Source organism: Ambystoma mexicanum, chromosome 9, assembly GCF_040938575.1.
Source record: "Ambystoma mexicanum isolate Mex_15411 chromosome 9, UKY_AmexF1_1, whole genome shotgun sequence".
NCBI classification, from domain to species: domain Eukaryota; kingdom Metazoa; phylum Chordata; class Amphibia; order Caudata; family Ambystomatidae; genus Ambystoma; species Ambystoma mexicanum.
The window spans coordinates 493,330,030-493,357,055 of record NC_090931.1 but is presented as its reverse complement, the minus strand read 5'-3'; the positions used below and the strand labels follow the sequence as shown (position 1 = coordinate 493,357,055).

Below are 27,026 nucleotides of genomic sequence, written 5' to 3'. Positions count from 1 at the left end.
CCCTGAGCACATGGCAGCAAATGCACTCTGACAATATATTAACGTACCACATTATCCCTCTCCCCTTTTTGAATGCCACAATTGCAACGCATCTTAGAAATGCGTTCACAGATCCATAATAGCCCCTCCCACTCTTTTGTTCTGCAACTGCATTTACCTTTCCAGCGCAGGTGACATCTTTCCTGCTGGCATGGCCCCCCAAATTATTATTTTTGATTTTTCGCCATGCACAAATGTAAACTGTTAGGATAGCCCTGGTGGTTTTACAGTACACTGCTCTCCACAGAAATAAAACAAATCGACCTTGATAAAGTAACTTACAGAGTGCCTCTAATATGAACTCTTTTTATGTTCTTTAACCTCATGTTGAGTTTTGTAGAAGGCTGACAATGTCTGAAGGAGCAGGAAGGTGACAAATGGCGCTCTACAACCACCACAAATAATTAAATACAGGTTTGCAGCACTCGGTTCAGGAAAAGGTCCACATTACCAATTAGCTCCCTGCCAGCCAATCAGTAGGCTCAGAACGCAGGCTGTACTGTATGGTACAAGCCTGCCTTCCAAGCTGTCTAGACAGCCGGCGAACCCTTCCCTGCTCCCCCACCCACTTAATCTCTTCGCACCTGCGTAGGGTGCTAAGAGTTTGTTTAAAATAAAAAAAATAGCAACTTACCTTAGAAGTGTGGCCGACGCTGTGCAGTCCTGTTGGACAAGACTGAATGGCGTTGTGCCGTGCTTCTTTTATTTTTTTATTTTTTTGTTTTAGTTGTATTACAACGTTTCAAATTTCATTAACATATAAATAACAATATACAAAACACTATAATTGTCAATCTTACAAGACTAAAAGATAACACATTCTTGCAATAACCGTTATCACATAATTAATAACAATTCATTTTATACAACTAATCACACTAATTCATACTATTTACAAAATTCCACTTAAATGCTACTTGACTTTTCCTCTTACAACCCACCAGGTACCTGATAGCCTTATAGATAATACATTACCCGTTTCACCCCTCTAACCTAGGGAGCACAATCTGAAAGAATTGCACTATGGCAATCTGGATTTTCGGGCGGGTACTAGAAAACAGCTCATGCCATCTTTCATCACTCTCCATCGGTATGTGTAAAACATCTGGTTCGTACATCACAAAGTGCTACACATTCCACGAGCAGATGTTGCAGAGTCTTTGTTCTTTCACAGAACAATATCTACAGTAATTTTGTGCTTGTTCCAACATTTTCCTTTTACAAAGGACATCCCTTGTATACCATAGATTTAACCAAAATCTTAAGTATCCCATTCTTACTTTAGGAGAGGGACTTTTTAACAAGTAGTCTGACATCAACCCATATCTTTTTATACCAAATAAGAGGATGTCAAAGTCCTTATATTGGGAACACCTTGTCATATTTGCTACCCAATCAGCCAGATGTACTTTTTCCTTTGCTCTAACAGGCTTTGATAATAATAACTCTACCGTGGTATCAGCCTGGGCTAATTCATTAAATACATGCTTCCTCCACTTTGCAGCGAAGCGATTTACAGATTTCAGCAGATAATGCGCAATCACTTTCAAAATATTATTACGTCCGTTTTCCAGAAGGCATTTGCGTAACAAGGCACACTGTTTCCAGGATACTTGAGCATACATAGATGTCAATCCCAGCTCATAACGCAAAATATCTATCGGTTCAGAATTAGGCAGGCATAGAATCTGTTTCCAATAACTTGACTCTAGTTGATCCCAGTAACACTTTTCTCTTGGCAAAAACCCATCAATGCCGTACAGCAATATTGGGAGAACCTTCATTTTATAAAATAAAACATGCTTCATGGAAAACTTCCCATATTTCCAGATCAACAATCGGGATTGCGAAACAAGCTGTTGCATTTTATGCTTTCTTACTAGGTCTTCCGTTTGTTTGCATATTACATTGTTGAGAAACACCCCAAGATATTTATACTGGGTTGTAGTCTGTACGCTTTCATTTTGAATTCTCCACGAGAAGATATTACTCCTAGTGATTTGCTGTTTTCCACACTTGAGGATTTGGGTCTTTGCGATGTTAATTTCCAACTGATTAGCTTGTACATAGAGGCCCAACTTGGTCAGCATATTTTGAAGGCCTTGTGGTGTTTGTGACAGTAATACAAGATCATCGGAATATAGTAAATAGGCAATTTTTTGGCCTCCTAGTTTTGGCGGGTCAACAGTACAATTACTGAATTCGAGCCCTACATCTGAAATGAAAAAATTGAATAGAAAGGCTGTGAGGGAACACCCTTGCTTTAAACCTCGCTCTGTTTTAATTACAGGAGTTAATTTGCCATCAAGAGAAATCCTAACTCTCACTGACGTATTTGAGTGAAGTAAAATTATCAATGAGAGTAGGGAGTCTGAGCAATCATGTTTCTTCAATTTTTCATACAGCAAATTTCTATCCACAATCAAATGCGGCTCGGAAATCTATAAACCCCAGATATAGTGGATTATTTTGGTTTATTTGTTGGGCTTGAATCATATTTATCGAAATAATATTCGGGATCGTACCTAGCCCAGCCATAAAACCTGCTTGAAAAGGGTCAATCAGCCCTTTTTCTTTCACCCAAGTCTGTAGCTGCTTAAGAATGATCTTAGCAAATAGTTTCCCTGGAATGTCTAAAAGGGAGATGGGTCTATAGCTCAAAGGTAACGCTCTCTCTCCCTTTTTATATATCGGGACTATGATAGCTTGAGTCCAAGACTCTGGCAAGGACTGAGTCACATTCACTGTGGAGAAGATCTTAAACAGAATTGACGTCCAAATATCTGGATTCTCTTTTAGATGGAAGTTGGACAACCCATCAAGACCACTAGCTTTAGAGTTACTTGCAGATTTAATGAGGTTTAAAATTTCCGACCATTCAAATTCTAAACGGAAAGGAGGAAGTGATTTCATAATATCTATTGATATCTCTCCCTTTACCGGAGCATACAACATGCTAAAATGATCAACCCATAGTTGTGACGAAACCGCTGTCGATTGTCTAACTAGCTGTGTGGAAGAGATGGATTGATTTATCATATCCCACATCCTTGCGATATTCTTGCTGGCTAGCGTTTTTAACATACTAGATCAATCCTCTTGTAACATGGAAGCTTGGTGCGACTTTAGCCAATTATTGTAGCGCATTTTAAGAGTTTTCGTTAATTGCTGACATTGAGGGGAGAGCACATTTCTCAAATGCCTAAGATCAGCTCTGAGTTGTGCTTTACAAACCTTGATTTCAGGGTCAAAGTAGTGTAGGTGGACGCGCTTCGGGGCTACTTTAGCTAAATGCAGTTTTATAGCTTTAATAGCGTCGGTGTACACATATTTCGACTTCCCTGACCATGAGTCAGGCTGCTCAAACATATATCTGAGCTTGCTGTCTAATTGCACCAACTCTGAATCTGACCATCAAAGGCGATTCCCCCTCATATTCACCACACTAGTACCCTGCATTAGATCTATTTTTGGTGATTCCGCTCTACTTATCCTCCATTCAGTAGTCAACATATTATGGTCACTTACATTTGTTCTTAATACAGAGAACCTTGTCATTAAAGGCAAAAGTTCTCTGCTTACATATATGTAATCGATGATCGGCTTACTGTCGCCCTTATGCCATGTCTCAACTGGTGGTAAATCTGGGGCTAACGCCCCATTAAGCATAAACAATCCCCTCGCTTTAAATAGGGTATCCCATCTCCAATATCTCATTTGCTTTTTACTCTCAGGGTGGGTCCATACATCTCAAATTTAGATCACTTGCCAATATTAAACGCCAACGCTAGGGTCAGCTGCGACTAGATCTAACAAGGCATTTAGGTCAAGAAAAAATGTGTCATCAGACATGGCAATAGGGTTCCAGTAAATGTTTAGCACAGCCACCTCGGTTTTCTCACATTTCACTTTTGCTAAAAGCATGTATTTATTCGGGGTGGCCCAAAATCGCGAGGTTAGACCTCTACCCATTTTTACTGCTATTAGTAGACCAGAACTCGGCCGTCCACTAGATGAATTAATGGCAGCATTTGTATGAATTTCATGATTTTCCCAAAGTGGTGTTTCCGAAAGCCACGTCTCCTGTAGAAGTACTATGTCCCAATTATTTAGATTACATTTATCATTATTAATCAAATGTTTAAACCCGCGTGTGTTCCAACTCACAAGGGATATTTTTCCTTCTATTCTTTGTTAATTCTGCGTACAATGGTTATTACATACGCATGTAGTATTAGGGATATTTTTAGTACCAATCATAAACTGAACAGGAGGTTGGCTTTCAAATCTTACACTTCGATTTTTCATGGGTATGTCAGGTTTCTCCGATGTTTCCAACATTAAACTGAACCCCAATTTGGCAAGCTCTTCTTTATTCTGCCAAATTAAATTTTGGGCAACTCTAGAGTTAATCCAAAGCCTTAACGAGTTCAGAGACCCTTCTTTTACAAATTCCACCAATGCAAAATCCGAAGACACAATATACTCCAATTGCGGAATCTCTGAAAATATAGCCCCCACAGCTGTCCTATTTAGGTCATATTGTATGGATGTAGGGGGCTTGCAAGCTAAGACCAAGGAATACGGCACAGGAAGTTTCCTAGTCGCCCTCTTTACCATCTTCTCAGTCCCATTGGGCAGGCTTGTATTGGGAGTTGATTGCTTTGATGGCAGGTTCATAGCTATCGCCTTACCTACGGCATTTTCAATCAAAGCAATAATGGAGTTTGAGAAATTTTTCTGAGACCCTTCACAGATATCAGGTGGATTAGGGCCTGGTATGTTCAAGGCCTTAGGCATAGCAACAGGAGGTAAGCCCAGCCATTGTTTCTCTCTTTCTACCCCAGCAGAACTGCTCGGTAACTCCCTGCTTCCACAACTTCTTTCTGAAGTAGCTTCCCCACCTAGCACCTTTTTTTATTAATAATGGAGCATTCTGATTGAACAGGGTCAGCCACCTTTTCAGTGCTATCAGATGCAACCGGAGGGATCGCCACAGGGTTATAAGTCTCAGACATGTAAGCATCAACGGCTTTTCTTATTTCAGCTCTTTGAGCTATTTGTTGAGCATCATTTTTCACATTACCCTGAGTGAGTGAGGGCTTATGTTTCTTTGAAGCTTTGTTGCTCTTGACCAGGTTCATTCTCTCGCTCGACGTTCTCAACGTCCAGTATTTCTACCAGCTCATCTAATGGTGAATAGTCCATTGCCTGAACTGGGGTAAACGTAAGAGTATCTAGTATTTTGTACTGCGCAAGTAGCTGATATTTTTCTTTAATTGCTTGCAAAGTGGTTAGAGTATTTCGTTTGGGCAAGGAGATGGTTTTACAAAGTGTTTCACTGACGCCTTACCACTACTCTTTAAGGCTGGTTGATTTTTGGGTAGCTTTTTAGGTGTTTCTTTTAATTTCTTCATATTTTTTTTCCCCCGGGGGAACTATTACAGGAGCTTTCTTTTTGACTATTTTGTCGCTTGATTTAATTTAGTTTTGCTCCTCAGATTTAGAGGTACCCTCTGAATCTGATATTTGTTCCATAAGTTAATCATAGATGATCTCAGGAAAACAGGGCAATACAGCTGTAATCACCTCAAATGATTTTTCGGGGGGACAGTTCTTACACAATTGGCAAGACTCTACAATGGGTTCCGTTTGGGTGGCTACTAGAGCAACGCCTATCTGATTCACATCATTCTTGTCTTGATTGCTTTTAATATCATCATCTCTTTCACTTAGCCGCTGAGGTATTGTCCCATTTTTCATCCAGTGCAGTTAATTTACGTTTGCATAATCTCAACATTTTAAACAAGGCATGCATTGTTACATTCATAGTTTAAGGTTATACTCAACATGTTATTATTCTCTTGGGTACAGGCTAGATATTTATTTGTGCTATGATTGAGCATCAAGACATGAATGGGAGATGAAGATATATTTATTGGCGAGTGACAAACACCACTAGCGAGCGATTCTTCATCACTTTGCTCACTCTCAGAAAACATTATCGGGGTACTTGAGAGGTTTTCTGACATCAAACTGTTCGAGAACACAGAATCATTTGGTTCTAAATCAATGATTGCTATATCCGGTTTATCTTGGGGATTGTCCTCAAGTGGCTTAGGAAGCGGGCAAGTGGCAGGCAAAGATTTCAGAATAGCAGTATCAGTTAGATTTATCAGTAAGAAGAGTCTTATTACCAGCCTTCACCTGATCAGTTCCCTCCTCTTCAATAGGGATTGGGGAGCTAGTTTCAGATCGCACACCAGCCGAAGTGGCTGTTTGGCTCTGAATGCAGAAAGTGATCCATAACAAAATTGCCGGATATCAACATTTCCCAATGTCCCATTCATAGAAGGACCTTGTCTCGGGGTAGAACATGCAAGGGAAGACGACCTGTTCTTGATCGCCATCGGGTCTTCTTTCTTACGAACGGGGCTTTTTATAGGTAGAACTTTCTGAGCCCTGAGAATCATAAGACCCCTTTTCACATGGTCGGTAATAAGCTTTACAATTACCACCAATCAATTTTTCAGAAAAATGTACCACCTATATCCACGTAGGGTACAACCCTCCCTGATTTTCACCAACAACAAAAATAATGCTAATGTGGGTTCCCGCACCCGCGCCGCGCACCGTGAAGAGTAAACAGTACTTTTCAGTACTTGCCGGTGCGCGCGCGGGTGCACTGGATTATGGGTAAATATAGGAGCAGAACAGTGATACAGGTCCCAGGGGGCGGAGTCGCCATTTAGGGAACACCTTCAATGGAAACAAATGAGGCACCTAAGAATCAGTGTCCACCAGATTTGCAATCAAAGCTGCGCAAAAAAACATGGTCAGCGTTAAAAAGAATACAGTCACCTAGTCCTTAAAGGGGCCAGTGCAGAACGGTGTTGCAGCCAAAGAAATCCTCCAGGCAGACTTTTGCAGTGCAGTCACAGCGATCCCAGCAGCTGTGTGCAGCACCATACACTTCGATAGTTCCAGCAACAGTACCCGCCGTGCTTCTAAGGTAAGTTTCTTTTAAATATGCGCCATTAGCACTTGTGTAGACAACTACACGGGTGCTAATGGCGATATGCCCCTTTGCGGCGGGACCACCCTGTAGGTAACAGGAATGGCCCATTACCTACAGGGTGGGTGCGCCTCCTCAGGGCATATCTCCTCATTGTAGACTTGCAAAACAGAACTACAGCCCTTCTGAACCGAAGATTCCCTTGCAGCCCTCTATTGCCAGGACTAGAGAACTGCTGCCTGCGTAGCTAAAACTGGACTTTACAGATTTACCACAGGAAGAGCCTATAATCTGGCCAAGAGGAAACCAGCCTCCCACACTACCATCCCTGTTAGAGCTCCTTGCAGGCGTCTGAAACTTCCAGGCAGCCTGGACCAGGTCTTGTTCCCAGTGGCGCTTCACACTAAAAGCCAATTTCGTCTGTGTGCCTTTAGTTTCTCACAGCTTTCTGGCACTAACACATGCCTACGGTAGTTAAATGTCACTTCGGTTTGTAGGTGTTGCCGTGCAGTTCCGTGCAATTAGTGCTCCTGCAGAAAAGCTACCCTTGTCTCATTTGTCCATGTAAATCATAGCACTAGGAATGTATTTGTATTATTCGCAGGCTTTTTCAGTCTATTGGTATTGTTTAAACCTATGTGATGTACTCCTATTTATTATACTTAAATTAGTGTAAACGGAATAAGCTGCTCCGTGGTGCATGGCTAAACACTGTCAAATCTTGTTGTTGACCTCAACAATGATGTCATTCTCCTCTCTCCACTCAAGTGAAAACGGTGAATAGTTAGAGTGAGGGCTTGCAACACAGTGAAGGAACATGCAATCTCTCTGGAAATTGGCTACTCCAGCATGGGGTCTGGCATGAATTCACATGCTCATGAATATTCCCTATTTCCAGGCCGGGAATCCTCAATAAGAAAAAGAAAGCAGTATTGCTTTAAAATCTTGAATACTGGATTTCATCTGGTTATCCAATCACTGTAGAACAGGTCATGCTGCACCCATCCAATGATGATCGTCTCCCCGAGTTCCGCTTCTGGCGGCCATCTTCAGATTTTTACTGCACGTTTCGGTGCAGGGAGTGGAGTTTTGCTCTCCGAGCTTTTTTTGTTTTTTTTTTTGTTTTCAACAAATATCAAAATTGTGAGAAACATTTGTAAACCGCTGACACACAGTCGGTTCTGGTAATTGGGCTCTGTTGCTGATGCAGTTCGACATCTACACTTCGTGTCAACTTTGGGAGGCCTAGTGAGGCCTGCTTCGCGCTTGTCCGAGGATGGCAGGAGAAGTCTGTTCAGGCTCTGCTCCTGGTGTGGCTTGAGGAACATCTACGTGGAGGACAAGCACACAAGATGTCACTGTGCATCCCGATCATGAAGAGGACCGATGCAACATCTGCAGTTTCCTGGCCAAAACCAAGAAAGACGGCTGCCAACAGTTGGTGTAGTGGTTGAAAGAGGACGGGGCCCATGGCGTGGCCTCCGGGCATGCTCAGGCAGAGCCTAGATCGAACCGCACTCCAGAACGTTCTCCCTCAAATATAAGGTCGATGTTGCCCATGGATGTACCCCCAGAGGGCATCTGTAATGCTTAGCGCCAGGCTGTTGATCCGGCTAAAGACTCTGCGGATGCAGGTCCTAGTGCAGGGCACATGTGCTCCCCGTCTCCTTGCCCTCTATGGTGAACTTGCCAGCGGCCGGCGTGTCATCGATAAGATCCTCAAAGAATGGTGTTTCGTCCCAGAATAAACCTAAGAAGCACTTGCAAAATAATCCTCATCAAAGCCCTCTGCGACGCCCACATCCACGGCTTTGTCGGCAACTGCAAAGCCGCCGTCTATGGCTCCTCCGGCCACGACTCCATCGACTAGACCCCCATCAACGGTTGCTCTGTCATCGGCTGCATTAGGTATATCTTAGTCGACAGCCTCTTCGTCAACAATCCCGGCGATGACCACCCAGTCCACAGCCACCTCGTCGATGAGCAAAGGAAAACCGCTGTCCAAACCTGCGCTGAGGGTTTCTCTGCCTCAAAGACCCACAACCGTTCTGACCATGACTACTGCTTTGTCGACTGCCACTACCCAGTCGGTGAAGGCATCAGTCATATCTTTAGCCTTGAGGGAAGCGCCTAGACCGACAGACCTGTTGCTACAGGTGGGTGTCCTTTCAGAACGGGTGCTAGGTCACAGAGAGCTCCAGTGGTCCTTTTGCCATTTACATTAGCTCTTAAGATGAGACCCTACAGGAATGCCTGGCCACAGGTGGCAACAGCCCTGTAGGCATAGGGTCACCAAGGCGCACAAGCGCAGTGAGGCACACAGCCCTCTTCCGGGGAGCCCTGGGGCCCTCACTCAAGCCTCAAGGGATATGTCCCAAGACGGCCGCCCTTTCGGAACTCCGTAGGCAAGCAATGTGCCTCCAAACGATTGGACAGCGGTTCGTTGTTGTACCGACAAGCGGCCCGCTCCTCGTCGCAAGTCCTACAGAGGACACGGCAAGACAGGAGGATCCCGTCGTCGCCAAGGCGGCAAGGCCGCAATGAAACAGGATTGAACCGGCCATGGCGTCGGGCCCCCACCTGAGCACCCCGGTGGGACGCCGGCTGGCGAAATTCATCAGCGTGTGGGAGTCCATCTCCACCGACCGTTGGGTGCTGGACACCCTGGCCCGCGGGCACACTCTGGAATTTCAGAAGAGGTGCCCCCGTATTCCACCTGTGGCCAGGAAGGAAAATCACGCCCCTCAACTACTGCTGGAGGTACAGGCGATGCTAAGAAAGGGAGCCATCAAGCTCTTCCCAAAGAGGCTACGGGGCTCCAGAGTGTACTCGGGATACTTCCTCGTCCGGAAGAAGACCTGCGGTTGGCGACCCATCCTGGACCTTCGTCGTTTAAACAAGTACATCAAGTCCCAGAAGTTCTGGATGGTCACCCTCTAGCACGTGCTGGGACAGCTGGAGGATGGCGACTTCCTATTGTTGCTGGACTTGGAGAATGCCTACTTCCACATCCCCATTCTAAAAGGACATCGAAAATACCTGCGATTTGTGGTCCAAGGGCGACCATCAGTTCAAGGCCCTTCCCTTCAAATTGAAGTCGGCGCCCAGCGTGTTCACCAAGTGCCTAGCACCAGTGGCGGCGCGGCTGCGTCTGCAGGGGATACACGTCTACCCCTACCTGTACGATTGACTCATCCGAGCAAAGTCAAGAGAACTCGCCGTCGATCACACAGCGAAGACCGTCCAACTGCTCACGGATCTTGGATTCTCAATCAACTTCGCGAAATCCCACTTGGTACTGTCACAAGTCGCCCTGTTCCTGGGAGCCAGGCCTGATACAGTGACGCGATTGGCTTCGCCCTCAGAGGAAAGGACGAAGGCCATCCTGGGCAAGGTACAACGGCTGTTGACCATGGACGTGGCCAGGGTGAGGTCCATCAAGTCCCTACTCGTCATGATGTCCTCGTGCATCTACCTCGTGCGCCTATGCAGGCTGCGGATGCGACCACTGCAGGAGTTCCTCGACACCCGTTGGATGCAAGCAGCGGGCAGCTTCGAAGACAGGATCTCACTCAACAAGACTTTGCGCCAAGCGATCCGGTGGTGGGGTACCTGTGCGCATCTGGTGGCGGGCATGGACTTCCAGACCCTGGCACATCAGGAAACGTTGACTACGGATGCCTCCCTGGAGGGATGGGGCGCGCACACCGGAGATCTCCACACAAGAGGCCTTTGTCTCTCGGAGGAGAAGTCACTACGCATCAATATCCTGGAGCTCCGAGCCATGTTCTGGGCCCTCAGGTCATTCCTTCCGCTCCTCAAGGGCAAGGTGGTAAGGGTCTTCACCGACAACACCACCACAATGTTCTACATCCGGAAGCAAGGGGACCCCTGATCTCCAGCCCTATCCAAAGAAGCCCAGGATCTGTGGCACTGGGCCGTTGCCCAAGGGATGTTTATGGTACCTTTCCATGTGGCAGGAATCAAGAACACCATCACCGATTCACTCAGCAGGGAGCTGCGCTCGTGCCACGAGTGGGAGCTGCGCCAGGATCAAGTGGATCTTCTATTCCGACGATGGGGCAATCCCCAGACCGACCTATTCGCGACGGCGATGAACGCCAAGTGCCGGAGGTTCGCCAGCAGGTTTCCTCAGCCGGGGAGCATGGGCGATGGCTTCTCATTCCCCTGGGACGGCCTGTTCCTGTATGCGTTCCCACTCTTGCTGTTGTTGCTGCGACACATCAGTCAACTTAGACGGTCCTGGTGCAAGAATATCCTCGTCGCACCTGCGTGGCCGAGGCAGATTTGGTTCCCGGACCTTCTGGACATGTCAGCGTCCCCCTCCAGTCAAACTGCCGACAGACGCAGATCTGCTCGCCAGGGAAGGAGGCACCATCCTCCACCACGACCCAGGATCGCTGAACCTGCAGGGCTGGGTCCTGCAGCACTAGAGTTCGGAGGATACGATATCCCGGCAGACTGCAAGGAGGTGCTTGCAAAGGCCAGGGCATCCTCGACCCTCAAGTGCTACGGACACAAATGGAAGAGGTTTTCTGTCTGGTGCCGGGCACAGAAGATTAACCCTCTGTGGATTACGGCCCCTCAAGTGCTGCCGTACTTGCTATCGCTGGCCATGGCGGGGCTGGCACATGCCTCCATCAAGATCCATCTGGCGGCTATCTCCGCTACAGAACTCCAGGGCGGTCATCCCTATGGTCTCTTCGCCTGGTGAAGGAGTTCATAAAAGGACTGTTCCAATCGTTCTCGCCGGTGAAGGCTCCAGCCCCGGTGTGGGAGCTCAACATGGTGCTGACCAGGCTCATGGGGGCGCCATTCGAGCCTCTGCATTTGGCACCGTTGAAGTTCCTGTTGTGGAAGACAGCGTTTCTTGTGGCTATCACCTCCGCACGACGAGTGGGAGATATCCAGGCCCTTTCCTTTAAACCTCCATACCTGACATTCCAAGAGACGAGGGTGGTGCTGAGGACGCACCCTCCTTCATGCCCAAGGTGCCGTCGGACTTCCATCTCAACGAGCCCTTGATGTTGCCCGTTTTCTTCCCGTCGCCTTTGTCGCTAGCCGAGAGGACTTTGCTCTCGCTAGATGTGGCTAGAGCGCTGAAGTTCTACGTGGACCACACGAAGAGCCTGCAGAAGACATCACAGCTGTTTATGAACTTTGGACCTGTGAATCAAGGAAAGGCCCCCTCGAAGGCTTCCATCTCCAGATGGCTCTCCGGCTGCATTTTGCACTGTCACCAGTTGGCAAACCGACCCTTGCCGTCTGTCCAGAGCGATCGCTGCTACCATGGCGTTCCTGTCTGGGGTACCCCTGCTGGACATCTGCAGGGCTGCTACGTGGAGGTCGACGCACACCTTCACGAGATTCTACTGCATCGACCGGGATTCCAGGGAGGAGTCCAGAGTCGGCCAGGCAATGCTGCATAACTTGTCGGCCTGAAGGTGGGCCTGGTGAGGAGGTAAGAGTTGCTTAATGTTGAGTTGATGAAATGCTTAATGTTGCGCCTTGCCACCTCCCGTGGTTGTGGATGTGTGTACTGCTATGTATTCTTGTTTCCTGAGCATGTGAATCCATGCCAGACCCCATGCTGGAGAAGGAACAAGTTATCTACCTGTAACTGTTGTTCTCCAGCATGGGTCTGGCATGGATTCACATACAAACCCACCCTCCTACCTCTCTGCGGCTCTTCTTTTGGTCCTCCTGCCACTTTACGCACTACCCAATCTGAAGATGGCTGCCAGAGGAGGGGCTTAGGTAGAGGGCAGTCATTGGCTGGGGGCAGTATGACCCAGAGACAAGTGATTGGTTATTAGGAGAAAGACAGTTCATAAACGAAACAAACTGATTTTTCTTTACCGAGGATTCCCAGCCTGACGGGTTGTTCCGTATCGCAGCTAGCAAACGATGGATACGCTAGAGTTAGCAGTTAGGGTGTCCTGGGGCCCATAAGGATCAGCGAGTTTGGAGACAAAACGGTCAACAGCTGCAGGGATGGTGAAAAACCAGGTCTTGCCGTTATGGACCAACCAGAGTTTGGCAGGAAACCTCATAGCGCAACGAAGATATTTCTTAGAGTTTAATCTACACAGCTTGGAATTCCTCTGTTCTTGGACTTGCGGGCTGAAGTCGGGAAACAGTCTGATAACTGAGGAGCCATATCGCAATTCGTCCTAAGTCTCTTGCTGATCTAAGAAGAGTATGTCTGTCCCTATAGTAGAGTATCATGGCAATGATTGGTCTGTCAGGCGCACCAGGAGGAGGCTTGGGGGCGAAGGAGCGGTGTACCCTCTCATCTAGGAACATGTTGGACATCAGCGGGTGCTTGAGTATGTCCATAAGGAGTTTTTTCAACAAACGTTTCCATGTCATCGATATGGGTAGTTTCAGCGACCCCCACAATTCGGATTTTGTTCCTGTGTGATCTCTCTTCCAGATCATTGTTCTGGGCTTCGACCCATTTGATATTGTTAGAGAGTCACCACCTCTCTGCCGGGATGCCACCCCGTCCTCATTGTCCTCAATACGCTGTTCATCCTCGGTCATGTGGCCACATAGTTTGTCTATTTGAATGGCTGAGGTTTCATCCTTGCATGTTAATTCATCGATTTTGGATCCAAGACTGTCTGTACTGTTTTTCAGAGCCAGCAGAGTTTAATTGAGGGTGGTCACATCGATGGTAGGGGAGGGGGTGTTGATCTTGGTGAGCGAGCGAATTGGTCCATCTTAGCCTGCTTTTTGTTGTTTCCCATCTTGTTAAAGGGCAGGGGGAACCAGCCGACGGGGCCGTTGAGCAGGGAAGCACCCCAGGCAGGGCAGTGCAAGAAACAAGGTTGTCTGAAGTGCTGTGGGGCCCAACCAGGAACCTCCCCGGCAAGTGCAGTCCCAGCTGCAGCAGTGACTAGTCCCAGGGAGAATCTGGGGTCCACTCCACGAATGGGCGATGTCCATTGGTTATAGCTGGGTCCTCGACTCCTGCAGGCAGATTGGAATGATGTGATCCTGTAGTGCACCACGGGGCACAGTCCATTACTGGCCTGGCTATGTCCTTGTAAGCAGCAGCCAGTGAGAGCACCCAACTTATGCATCTACACCCCACCCCGTGGGGGGTTGGCTGTCCTTTGCTTGGGGGTGACAGGCCCAGGGCCACAACTAAGAGTGACCAGGAGCAGCCAAGGAGTAATGTGGCATGCTGGGGGAGGTGGGGGGAGTCCTCTGCGTACCGCCAAGCATACAGCAAGGGATCACAAGAGCTCAGATGTGGGATGCAGCTTTTCCAGCCCCTCTGCCGAGCGGTGCACAACTTGAGGAGCAGCAACGGAGAGATGCCGGCAAGCGACTCGGGGGAGGGGCGAGCACTGCTGGCGCGTAGCAAGGCAGCAAGGCTCTGCCAGTGGCTCCACTCAACTGCCACACTCTGCGGTGTTGGCCTCCAGGTCCGCTTTCCTGGGCTAAGGATCAAGCGTGGGCCACACTCCTCGTCCCTCCGCTGCAGGACGTTGCCGATGCAGTGAGGCTGCCGAGACGGGCAGCGGGCACCATCTTTGGTGGAGCTCATAAACTTGTGATGGATCTGTAGCTATTCTGCTTGGAAAATGGCATTCATTGATACACCATTGTTCTAACATATACTCATGGAAAGAAAACTAACATGTCCACGAATGTGCACATGGATCATTGAGCAAGGAGCAAGAGCGTAAGAAAGGTTGGTTGGTTCCAGGCTCCACTCCTCACACAGCACTTGAGAAGATTGTGTACGACAAAACACTTTCAAGGGATGGAGGGGGTCTCTCCGAGTTCTGCCACTCTGGAGATTTGAAGGTGTTCCATAATATGTACCTAAAGTACAGGTCTAAACGTTTGCATTTTGTCATAGACCGTATGGAGGCCAGACCAAGACAGGCTTTACCTGCACACAATGAGAAAGCTGGAAGGGAACAAGCAACAACTGAAGGAATTTTCTGGATGCCTCATTAAAACAAACATTGAGTTTACCAAAAGAAGCAAACGGTCAGTGGCAAAGCTAATCTTCCAGCAGATGGATTTTGAATTTGTGCAAGATCTGACCTTGAGTGTGTTGGCCATGCAAACACATGGAATTGATCCAGATTTTGTTTCCCGGGCCCAGTGCATGGCACCGAACATTGCAAAAGAGCTTTGCCCTCTAAAACTTGAACTTGTTGAAAGGTTGACTTAAAGATTCACATGGTGTGTGGCTCTCTTCACAATGTTTAACAGTGTTTGGAAACTGTTTTCATTGCACAATACATGGAATACTATGCCACTTGAGATGTATTTGTTAAAATATATTTGTAATTACTGTTTGTGATGTAATGGCACTAGATAGGCCTTAAAGAATGTTGGATTTGTTTATTTATTACCATCAATATAATTCATTTATATTTGAAAAATAAATGTCAGTCTGATTATTTCAAGTATGTGAATCAAATCTAGAAGAGACTAGTGAGCTTAAAACCAAAAGTTACCAGGAGCTACTTTTGGCTCCCCAGGCCAAGTATTGTAATGCTACAAACTAACTCCTTGTTCCCCATTGCTAGCTCCTGGTGACAGGTTACTGCTGAATACTCGGGCACAGCTTGTAATTCCTGCTTTTCCGATCCTAATTTTGAGCCTGGTTTGTAATGAATTCACGATAGTTGAAGAATCTAAGCAGAAAATTGGAGCAGCAGACCTACAGAAACTCAGTGTCTCCAGAGCTCTAGTCCTCTCTAGGCCGGACTACAGCAACAGCCTCTTCCTCAATATCCGTAAATCTTCCCTTCGCCCCTTCAACCAATCCAGAATAGAACTGCAAGACTTATCCTTGGCCTCAAGCCCAGGGACCGCATCTCTCAAGCCCAAACATATCTCCAATGGCTCCCGCTGGCTGCAAGGATCAAGTTCAAGACCCTCTGCATTATCCACAAGGTTTTCTGGGGCCAGGGACCCCACTACATACAGCTCTTTACCTAAATACCTCCCTCTTGGAGACCATCAGTCATCTAGCTGCAATTCTCTGCAGATCAGATGCTATTCCAAGCAGAGTGTGGGGTAGATCTCTTTCCACGGCAGGAGCAACCCTCTGTAATGGCCTCCCTGCCCCTCTTAGGCTTCTGCCTAATCTCCTTAAGTTCCAGAAGATTCTCAAGACCCAACCTTTCTCTTCTTCATTCCCCCCTGCTAATGCCCCCACTCTCTATCGCATTGGCTGGCTGACTGGTCCCTTCTGAGCTCCACAGTGCAGTAGGCCCTCCTCACCCAGTATACCCCAGCACCCTGGCTTTGTGCGCCTCCCACCCCCCACAACCTGCACTTGCCCTTCTGGGCCGCTTTCCCCTAACAAGCCTGGCTGGGTGTGCATCCCTACCGAGCCTGGTCCATCCCCGTCTTTGTGCTTCACATGTGGTCCTCATTTCCTGATGCCCTGGCAATTGCCCACCTGGCCTCCCCTTAGCACTTGCCTAGTCCCACTAGCCCTCTTCTTCCCCTCCTACCCCCCCACCCCCCTGCACTTGTATACCTCCTCTTGCCCTACACCTCCATCCCGACCTATAACTGTGAAGGACCAGAGGGGAATGTCTGTACTCCTGCTCTCTCTTACGGCAGAGGAGAGGCACAGAAGACCCCAGCCAAGATTCTCAATCAGGTAGCTATGGTCAAGCAATCGAGGTCTAGCTTCTCAGGAGGTGATGCGGGCTGGTTCTGAAGTACAGTGTAGTCCCCAAGCACCCACAAAGGAATGTCTACACACTGTATTAGTTAGAACACAGTCTTTATATAAATAAGGTTCAAGGTTATATACACTATCACAGACTTTGTGCTCCGACAATTCTAAAATGGTAAATATATACAGTTCTAGGTGGTACCACTATTACTCTGATTCCATTAAAATGCATCAACTGTACTCAGTTCAAATAGCATACGAATCAACACAAAAAAACAATATCAACCATAGTTTTCGGAGGAAGACAAGTTGGTTAGACAATTGGCAGAATACTGAGCCCTACAGTCAGGCACAGTTCTGTATGAGGATCCCCCTACCTGGGCAACCTGTTAATGAAGATGCACAACAAGCCCAGTCCAAATATTGTCCATTAGTCTTCTATAGTTCTGCAATGCAAATGTACCTTGTTTTGTAGAGTTCTTCATCAGGGACTCAACAGGCCCTTCTATTCTGTGCTCCCTTTCAAGCGGGAGCCACGGGTCGTTGAACTTCTAAGGTGAAGAAAAAGGTGAACAGTGGTCTTCGAGAGAGCAGCTTCGATCTTCGCAGTGCTCGTTGACAAAAGCTTATCAATGTCCTGTGTGCACCTCGACGATGAGTGTTCGTTGCCGCAAAGAGTTAGTGAAGAACTTTGGCCCAGCAAGGACGCTGATGTCTGGCGTTGGCGAACGGGACGTGACCACGGTTAGCTTCAGTAGCTTCGCCGGCGTCTGAGGTCTTCGATAGGCCGGAAACCCACCAGCGGATTCTCCTCGGTCGTCGGCGGCCTTTACTTTCTCCAGCAGGACGAAAGCGGTCGATGATGATGAACAAGGGAGTCCTTGGATCAAATGTTCTTAGGCAAAGGGAGCACGGCGGCTCCGGTCGGCGACGGCGGGTGTCGACGGTGGACAGCTTTCCAGTCCTTCTCTTCGTTCTCCTTAGCGGTCCCCTTCTCAGGTCGGCAGCCTTTCCTAGGTCTGTCTACCAGGGAGCTTTGGCAAAGATTAGGTGGTGCACGATGGTCCCTCGTAGCTCGGGGAGAAGTCTCCTAGCCAGGTCTTCTCTTGGATCATTTCAGTGAAGGCACTGCAGCTTTCAGATTAGCGACGGACAGCAGCAGCAACAGTTCTTCTTTCAGTGGGCTTCAAAGGTAAGCATCAGTTTCAACTTCAGCTTCTGAACAATTTCTAGCAGTGAGAGGCCCCAGATGTACTAGTTGATCTCCCATTCACTCTGCTGGGTAACACTCAGGCAACCAATCATTCAGAAGGGCATTCAGGCAGTCAGCCAATTAGGCGCACTGTGCATTCAGGCCATTCTTCTCCATCCAGACACTCACAAAACGGAAAGTGGATTCGGACAAGCACTCTGCCATTCAGCACTACACACTGCATTCATACCAGTTTCAGGCAGGGCTAACTCAGTCATTGTGTCAAACACCAGATAAAAGACACCCACAACAGGAAATGCGTATTCGTCACACACTCCATTCACCCAGGTCCCATCCACAACATACAGTCATTGGGAAGTCTCCAGCCAGTCTGGCCTGGACTTCCCCACAACACCATATATGGAACTTCCACCCAACAGCCAGTCAGGGGGGAGGGACAGAGTCAGGGCTTCCAGGGACTTCGGGAAAAGAAGGTAACAGGCGATAGAAAGCAAGTGGCCACAGGGGCCATTTTGTTTCCTAGCAGGAATCCACTGATTCCAATGACCGGGCCTGGGCATCCCAAAATGGAGGATACTCAGGGCACCTGTCAATTCAGCACAGAGCTGCCACCAGCCCATACCCTGCTCTGTGGGCCACACACAGGTGCCCAAAAACATACACTAGGAGTACAGGGTCGTACTCTCACCCATGGGTGCCATAAGAGTATACCAGGGGTCTGTACACCAAACCAAATACAGGAGGGGCCGCACCGCCAGGAGTCCCACATGAACTGCTGCACGGAAAAGAAGTAGGAACATGTGATAAAAAGCAATAAAGGACAAGGATTCAGAGGCCCGGTCCCTCTGATGCATTCCCAGCATCACAATAACCCCTCCCCCCTGCACTTCTTGTTAGTGCTGTTGCATGTTTTTTCTCCCCAGCCCCCTTTTTTTCTTGTGGTGCCTTGAAACACAATTTTTTGTATAGGCGCTTTACACATAACCAATATAGTTTAAAAAAAAAAGGAAGTGTAACTTCGCTGGAAAGTAGGAATCATGTTAAGTGGCTGCAGAAAGCAATAGACCAAAGGATTATGTGCCACCGTTAGCGAACATTGAATTAACAAGCAAAGGAATGTCTTGTCAATGTGCACTATGAAACCTACGCCTGTGGCCTTTGCACATTTACATCTTACTGTGGAGGCCCATATGTGGACAACCACCAGGCATGCATGCATGCATGCATCCATGCAGAAATCAATAAGATTGCTGGAATAGATAGATATACGCAGAAGCCAGTAAACCTTTGAAAACTGCACTCATTCGAGGCATGCTGGCGTTTTAGTGATGTCAACTTTTTTTGTTTTCTTATTTTATTGTTGCTCATTGCACATGTTGTCCTGGCTGCAACAGTCAACCCAGCCTGGTGCGAAATGAAATGGCCCCCCTTCCCTTTCCAGGTCTGTCTGTGCTGTCTCTATATATGAACCCACTGCTTTTGTATTTGATTTCTGTTTATTTCAGAAAATAAGTGGGCCATTTTGGTCTAAAAAAACTGCCCTGCACTATTATTTTTTTCTTTCAGGCATTACCCTATTGAAGTATAGGGAAATCTGAGCCTGTCTGCACCTCGCCTAGGGTAATCTTTGAAAGAATATGTGCATGTTGTGGGACCAGGCGCATTGATACCATTGACATGGAAGTGAACATTTTCATATGTGGGATACTTGAAATATTTTGTTGTTTTTCACTGCACAGCTTGACATTAATATTATTCAATTTTGTGGCATGTTTTCCCAAAAACGAAACTCCCTCTGACACGCTTTGCACGCTGGATGAAGGGTTGCATTGTGTGTCCTTGAATCCACTGCACTAACAATTTGAAGGCCAAAATGTGTTGAATATCCGCAAAGAAGTGATTTGATTCACTATATTGAAAGCTTATGTAGGAATGTTAAGTTTCTTGTACTGGGATTTGTCTTTCATAGCGGTTGGTCATCAGTCACATAAGGAGAATGGAACACAAGACCATATGTAAGCAAAGTTCTAAATAATATTTATGGAAGTGAGGATGGCAAGTGTGCTGTATGCTACATGATTTGCGTTGTGGACGGATGAATGTTCAATTTGACGCAAATAATACCTTGTACGTTTTAATTGTAAGTTAAATTGATTTTTAACATAAATATGTACTGTGTATATAAAATTATAAATTGGGTACTGAAATATATTTTTCCATTCTCGATTTTCCATAGTTGTATTATACCGATGTGCGCCTCTCATGGGTACAGTTTATCGGTCAATGGCTCTTTAACCGCAATTGGACAATAATCAACAAATGCATCTGTGATGACCATTATCTGGGACGATCGCTAGACACCAATCTGTCCTTTTGCAGTTGCAGTAGTAAGGAGCAACATGGCAGCCTATAGGGTCTGAAAACCAGCAGATGTGAAAGTGTTGCATTTGAAATTTAAACCACTCGTTTCTTCTCTGTAATGGAACGCCTTGTGACACAATCAGAAATCGGTGATGGAAGATGATAACTTTCTGTGAAGAATGCAAAGACTGTGATTAATCAATTGATGAACGGAATCAGCATTATAAGATCAACGTTCCCAGTTAAACAGAAAATGAGAACCATGCAATGTTCGCTAGCTATCACCTCTATTGGAAAACGTTACCCATGTTATCGTGGACTCTATTGCCTCTTTTCAGCGTTCTGTCAAAATTTAAAGTACTTGTTACGCTCCCGACTATTGCTGTTTTCTTGAAAATAAACTTTTTATCGTTTTGCGTCTGTTGTGGATGTGTGAGTTTATGTTCCTGATTCTGTGTTAGATACCCTTATGACGTTGGTGATGACCGGGTATGTTTTGCTACGCTGCCCACTAATGTAAGTAAAATAGATGGAGCTCATTGTGAGCGTCTAGTGATTTCCGTGTTAGCGGCGGGTGATCTGAATTAGTGCTGCACGGGCACTTGAACTTAGGACGATGGATCAACGGATAAGATTAGCACAAGGTGGCGGTACCCAACCTGTTTTCACATTTGTTAAAGTGAGAAAAACTCTGGTAAGTTGCATTGGAATTTATTTTGAGAACGATCGACATATGCTCTAAAATACATGCCTGATCGATTGGGACAATATCATTTCTGACCGAACTAACCCTTTAAGGAAGCTAATATGAAATTGAATATATTACAATTAATGAATTTTTTTTGAGTTTTTTTTTGTATGGTTGTATAAGATGAATTGATATAAACTTTTTTTTAGATGTGTGCATTAGCTTTATCACACTAAACATAATAAAAAAAAATAGCCAACTGACATACTGTCTTGGCTAGCCCTACAATTGGGAGGCCTAAAGGCTTTAGCCTTCTTTATCTAACTCCCTCTGGGACTTTCTAAGTGACCGATCAGGGTAGTTGGCATCCTTCCTCTGTATTTTATACTCTCACCTGTGTGTTCTCTCTCCCGTCTCACACTCTCTATTTCTGTCTAGCTCCCCACATTACCTCTGCCTCTACTCTCTCGCCTATAATGCACTCCTGATATCTTCTCTCCCCTCTTGCTCTTTCTCTCCTTAATTATCTTCAGTTACTCTTACTCCAAGTATACAACAACAATTGGTACCACTCTCTCTCAAGCTCAGCACCTTGCCTTCACTGTCTCCAAACACTCCAAAAGGTCTCCTTCAAATGCTCCTCCACCTGCTTGCACCTTCTTGCAACCTCACACAAACACGTCTCACTGCCACCTGATTTTGCTGGCCTTTTATATCCCTTCCTGCTGATAACTTTCAGCTGCTTCCTTGGGCCAATCTTCAGCTTTTTTTAATCCCAACTCTTCCACTTCTGGGACGGTACCCAGGAAGTCTTTATAAGGGCCTTTTGCCCCGTCCTTCTCCCAGTCTGTTTTCCTCTAGCCCGCAATGCGGTCTCTCTGTTCCTCTCCTGGGTCCAGTTAATGTCCACACATGCTTTGTGGAGGGTTTCCTGGTCTGCCCTAGTCCCGTCGTGCTCTGCTGTTTGAAGCTCCACCACTGCTCCCCTAAAGCATACATGGGCAGTCTGTGGTAGGTGCTTAATATCCCATTTTGCACCTGATTGGGGAAGCCTACTTCATTGATATTTGGGTAACCAGTCAGTTCAGACCGGTTCTTGTCCGTTGGGCCCATTTGCATCATGGTACTTGTAGTCCAAGTCTCCCAGTTTTCCTCTGGATGTTACCTCCTAGGAACTGCCTGAAGGATTAGAGAGACCTGGTCTGGACAAGCCCGGAAGAGAGAGGAGTACCGATTTTATACACCCATCTCCAACCTCTCAGCAGCGTGTGGGGGGGCAGATCTGGGGTCTCTCCAAACTCCTTTGCCCCCTTACCCACGACCCTATCACACAAAACTATTCAGGAAGTCTCTTCTGTGCCTCCCTATAGTTTGTTTCATCCATATTTTGTATGATTCGCATGCATAGTTGTGTTAGACTACTTATGCTACAGAAGTACTGACAAGTTCAAATTTTACTTATGACCGAGATTCATAAGCACTGGCATTGTTAGGATTTTTCTTTTTAGCGATCTATGGTGCAGGTTGTAGGTAGAAGGATAAACTGCTCACATCCCTTCAATATAAACTCTGTACAAAGGCCTCATTTCCAGTGTGTTCATTTCCATTCACCCGCACCACACTTGCTCTGGGAGTGTAAGTGTTATTCACACCGATAGTAAGTAGCAACTTGTGCTGAAAGCTGCTGTTGTTTTCAAGATTTTGTGGAGAATATGCAGCTATAGGGAGGGCAGGTATTAATCCACTGGAACTGCTATTTTGCTTAATTGAAGTTAGCAACCAATGACATTTATTTTACACTGATAAGTAAGTAAAACTTAATTCATGAATGAAATTGTGGTTTGAAAATGTTACGTCCATTAAACTATGTCTTCCTCTGAAAGGCTGCAGCAACAAGAGCAGATCTAAGCAATAATGTTTTGGATGACATTTTGGGGGATTCGGCGCTGGAACGTTCGAATATTGAGGAAGGTGATTTGCTACAGTCTGAGGTAATATCTATACAGGACAACTCGAGTTTGGAAATCATGATGCATAGAATGGAGGAATTGGAGGTAAGTGGATGGGAACACCATGCTGAGGGCTCAGAGAAATGTCACTATTCTGTTTGGTATAAACTGAGCTGCAATGATATGCAGCTATGTAGAGATATAAGAGTCACTGTATTGCCATATGTAATATGAAAGTACTGTTTAATTACCAGAAGCTTCGGGTACGCCTTTGGTGGTTAGTCAGGGTATTTTGTTATTCAGTGGCTTGTGGTTATGTGAGGGATTTATTTGTTTGATGTATATTGTGTGAAAATGAGAAGGCATAGGATGGGTGCCTGTTTAGAATTTCGTAGGTGTGAGGGTACAAGGTTGAGTTAGATGTAATGTAAGCGGTCTTGTATAGCTTCTGTCTGCCACTATTGGTTTGATTCATTAGTGGGACAGTGGGAAAGGTAGATGCGAAACCTGTGGTGTAGATGGGTGCAGGTTGTAAGTATCCAATTCCTGTGTGCCAATCCACTTTCTAGCAGTTTAGCCTAAAAAACTTGGAAGTACGTTATCCATAAGGAAGAGCCCAAGATCTGATGGGCTGAAGCGCGTTGTTTGGTTAGCCACTGATGTTGGAGAGTGCCATAGGGCTAAAGAAGCAAGCTTAGTTGTGAATTGGTTAGTGTTGAACCGCTACCCCCTAGGACTGAGGTTGCCTTCTGCAAGGGGGGCTTGTGTGTAATGTAAGGTGGTTGGACATCTTAGATGAGGATCATTTATTATTTGGTGGAAAGGTGGTAGTGGGCCTGACAAGGCAAAACGACATGAAACCCATAATGGCTACCCTGGCCATTTGCAAACAGGTCCCATTTCACCAGCTCCCAATGCCACCCCTCTCTCCCTGTCTCACATGCACATTGCACCCCATGAGGTACAAACAAGCATCTGTGAGTTTGTAAATGAAGGAAAGGGGCAGTTTGGAAACCAGGGCAAGGCTTAAGTGAGGCAAGAACCTGAGGTTTAGTGGAAGGGCTGCTTAAAATTTGAGGACTACTGTCCACCGTTTAATCTTCTCTTAATATGTTGGTTAGTAGGCTGAGAGATGCCTCAACTATCACTTTGGTATGCTCAGGTGCTATGCTAAATTTCCTGCTGAGACTTTTGCCCATCAAGGGCAGAGCCGTTCGGGGCAGTGCAATGCGTTGGTCAGGGCAGGGGCCAGAATCCCTTCTCATTTCTCCCCCTCAGAAGTTTGCCCTGCTGTCACTCACAAGATCCAAACATTTCTCAGTCAACGAAATATGTCTCTGCCCCTTGCCACCAACGACAACTCAAGAGGTTTTGACACAGATGCAGGCCTTCAGTATCAGTAATGCTGTAACCCTGCAGGGGCTTCTTCACGATGAGCAGGAAAGATGGAAGGTAGAGTGTGGATTCCTCAGAAAATGTGCAGCACCTTGACCTAAGAAATGGGGACGCGGGAGGTGCGTCAGCTGCAGGATGGTGACGAGCAGTGTTTTGGCACAGCTGTGTGGGAGGGGAATATGATGGACTTTCCAATAAGGCTGTGATCTCGAGTTTACTGCCTCTTTGGCACCTCGCTTCCTAATGGCTTCTGGGATTTCCTTATTGGTGCCACAGCTAAAAAATCGAACCAGGGCAAAAACAGCCATGCTTTATTGATCCCGATTTAAGGGATGTCCTTCCAATGGTAGGGGGTGGCTGTCTGGCATTAGCATATGCACAAGCTGTGAGCTTTTCCCCACAGATGGTCTCTTGGAACAGGCAAGGTACCACTGCACCAATTAACAGCTAATTTCACTAAAGAAGCGGAAGGAGATGTGCTGTTGTGCTGTCTCTGAAGTATGTGAGATGTTGACTGAACTGTCCTCTTGCATCTTACCAACTTGTGTAAATGTTGTAAATGTATTCGGAAAATGCCAGAGAAGGCAGCAGAAATACTCTACATTCACTCCTAAACTGGGCAGCTGCTGTGTGTGCGCTCTGTGTCCAAGAAAGCAATAGTAAATTGGCCTTCCTCAGTGGCATGTTAAGCAGGAGAGAAATGTAAACAGGATGTCCAAAATGCTAGTGGGTCCCTGAAAGTATTTGCAAAATGGCAGCTGTGGGCATAGGAGCAACCATTTTTTAAATTGACAAGCTACTCTGTAAACTGGGCCTAGCGTTGTAGAATGCTGCCTGTAAGAGCTCCTTTAGTCTTTCCTGCCCAGTGTAAAGACCTGTGTACATATGGGTGCTGACCTTTGATTTTCACCAAAGGCGCAACTTTTTATTTTATTTTGTACGTACTGAATCCTTAATCAGGGGTGGTATGGCATATAGGGAACTCTGGAGATTTCCCGGTAGGCCTTTGCGCTCTGGGCCTCTTTTGTGAGATATTTCCGAATTGTCCCATAGGAAAAGGCTTTGGCTTGCTGAAGTAGTTAGTTAAAACATAGGATTCTGTTGCAAATAACAATGACAAATAGGATAATCCTCCTCATTTCGTTCAGGAGAATAGTACAGACAAAGCATTCCAAATGTAAATACAATTTTTCAATAACACGATATAAATGTTTTTTTTTTCCAATACATTTTTATTAACCATTTGTAATTCATACAACAAAGAGCAATACCCGGAAGAGAAAAAAAAAAAACACAAACCAACACAGAATCCCCGAAAACCCCATTAACCCGCCCCTCCCCCAACACCCCCCCCCCCACCGCAACCCCCCCCTAACCCCCCATACCCCCACCCTACCCAGATTCTACAGGTTCTCTAAGCAGCCATGTTCAACAGATAGGAAAACGAAAATAAGTTGCACAGTTCAACCAAGAAGGTCCGATTCATCTTGAGGACTAACTATGCCCAACAGCTCCATCGCCCTGGGGCACCAGGCCCGGCAAGCTCCCGCCTTTAAGAAGGACAACAGGGCGGCCCATTCCGTATGAAACCTCAAGTGCATGCCCTGAAGCGTGTAGGTGAGCCACTCCATTGCCACCAAAGCCCACAGTTTAGCCACCCACTTGTGTTCTTGAGGCGGGTCCTTCGTATTCCACTTCCTGGCCAGGACCATTGCCGCCGACATCATCATTATCACATATAGTTTGCGGTCGGCCTTGGTGGACAGTGTGGCAAGCATTCCACCTAGACCCACTATGTCACACCCCCCCCCACTCCATCCCGCAAAGGACCCAACACCTGAGTTATCGCCTGCCGGACCAAAGACCAAAAAGCAGCCAGTCTCGGGCACTCCCACCAAATGTGAGCCCAGGATCCCACTTCGCAACACTCCCTCCAGCGGAGCGCCGAGTGCATGAGGTACATCTTGTTTAACTTAAGGGGGTAAGGTGCCATCTAAGCAGAAGCTTCAGCCACATCTCCCGGATTTGGATAGACCTAGCGAGCTTCGGGATTTGGGACCACAGGCTAAGCCACTCCTGTTCCCCTATGCCAGCCTCTGTATCAGACTCCTATTTACTCATACAGGACCTAGAGTGTAGAGCCTCCTCCCTTTTTATAAGTTTATAAATGGACGACATCACCGCCCTATCCCCCGAGTTAGTATCTAAATACTTTTCAAATTGGGTAAGAGGGCGCGGACCCTGACGTTTCACCGATGGGTGGGAGATCCAGTGCCTGAACTGGAGGTATGAGAATCGCTGTTGCTCGCCCACACCAAAATCTTACTTGGATTGCTCGAAGCTTTTCACCTCGCCCCCGACGAGCAAGTCTCGCAGCATCCTACAGCCCCCTGAGAACCATGGCTCGAAACTCAGCACGGGGGCGACAGCCGGAGTGAATTGGGGGTTTCCATGCAGGGGAGAATACGGAGAAGGGAAGGTAGTGATCTGAGCCCTACGGACTGCATGATCCCATGCGTCCCTGGTCGCCGATATTGTAGCGCTACAGTACATCCTGTGTGGCCTTTCATGCTTCGGTAACCACAAGACACCCTCCAGTCTGCACCCACCACCGCTCTATCCATTGGTCTCCAGACTTTGCCCCTGTCGTCCCTCTGCCAGTCCCTAATTGCCCTAAATTG

At 46.7% G+C, this 27,026-nt stretch overlaps 1 protein-coding gene across 9 annotated transcripts in view; it reads left to right on the top strand.

Annotated features, from left to right (window-relative positions):
• The window catches only part of KIAA0753 (KIAA0753 ortholog), a 1,822,630-nt gene that overhangs the window by 1,093,674 nt on the left and 701,930 nt on the right, over positions 1-27,026 (top strand). For 8 of the 9 annotated variants that reach the window (XM_069615058.1, XM_069615051.1, XM_069615055.1 and 5 more), the window contains one exon: positions 22,885-23,055. The exons of the other annotated variant lie outside the window; for it this stretch is intronic. In XM_069615058.1, coding sequence (XP_069471159.1) covers positions 22,885-23,055 — 171 coding nt within the window. The remainder of the gene's footprint in view (positions 1-22,884; positions 23,056-27,026) is intronic. 9 annotated transcript variants of the gene reach the window in all.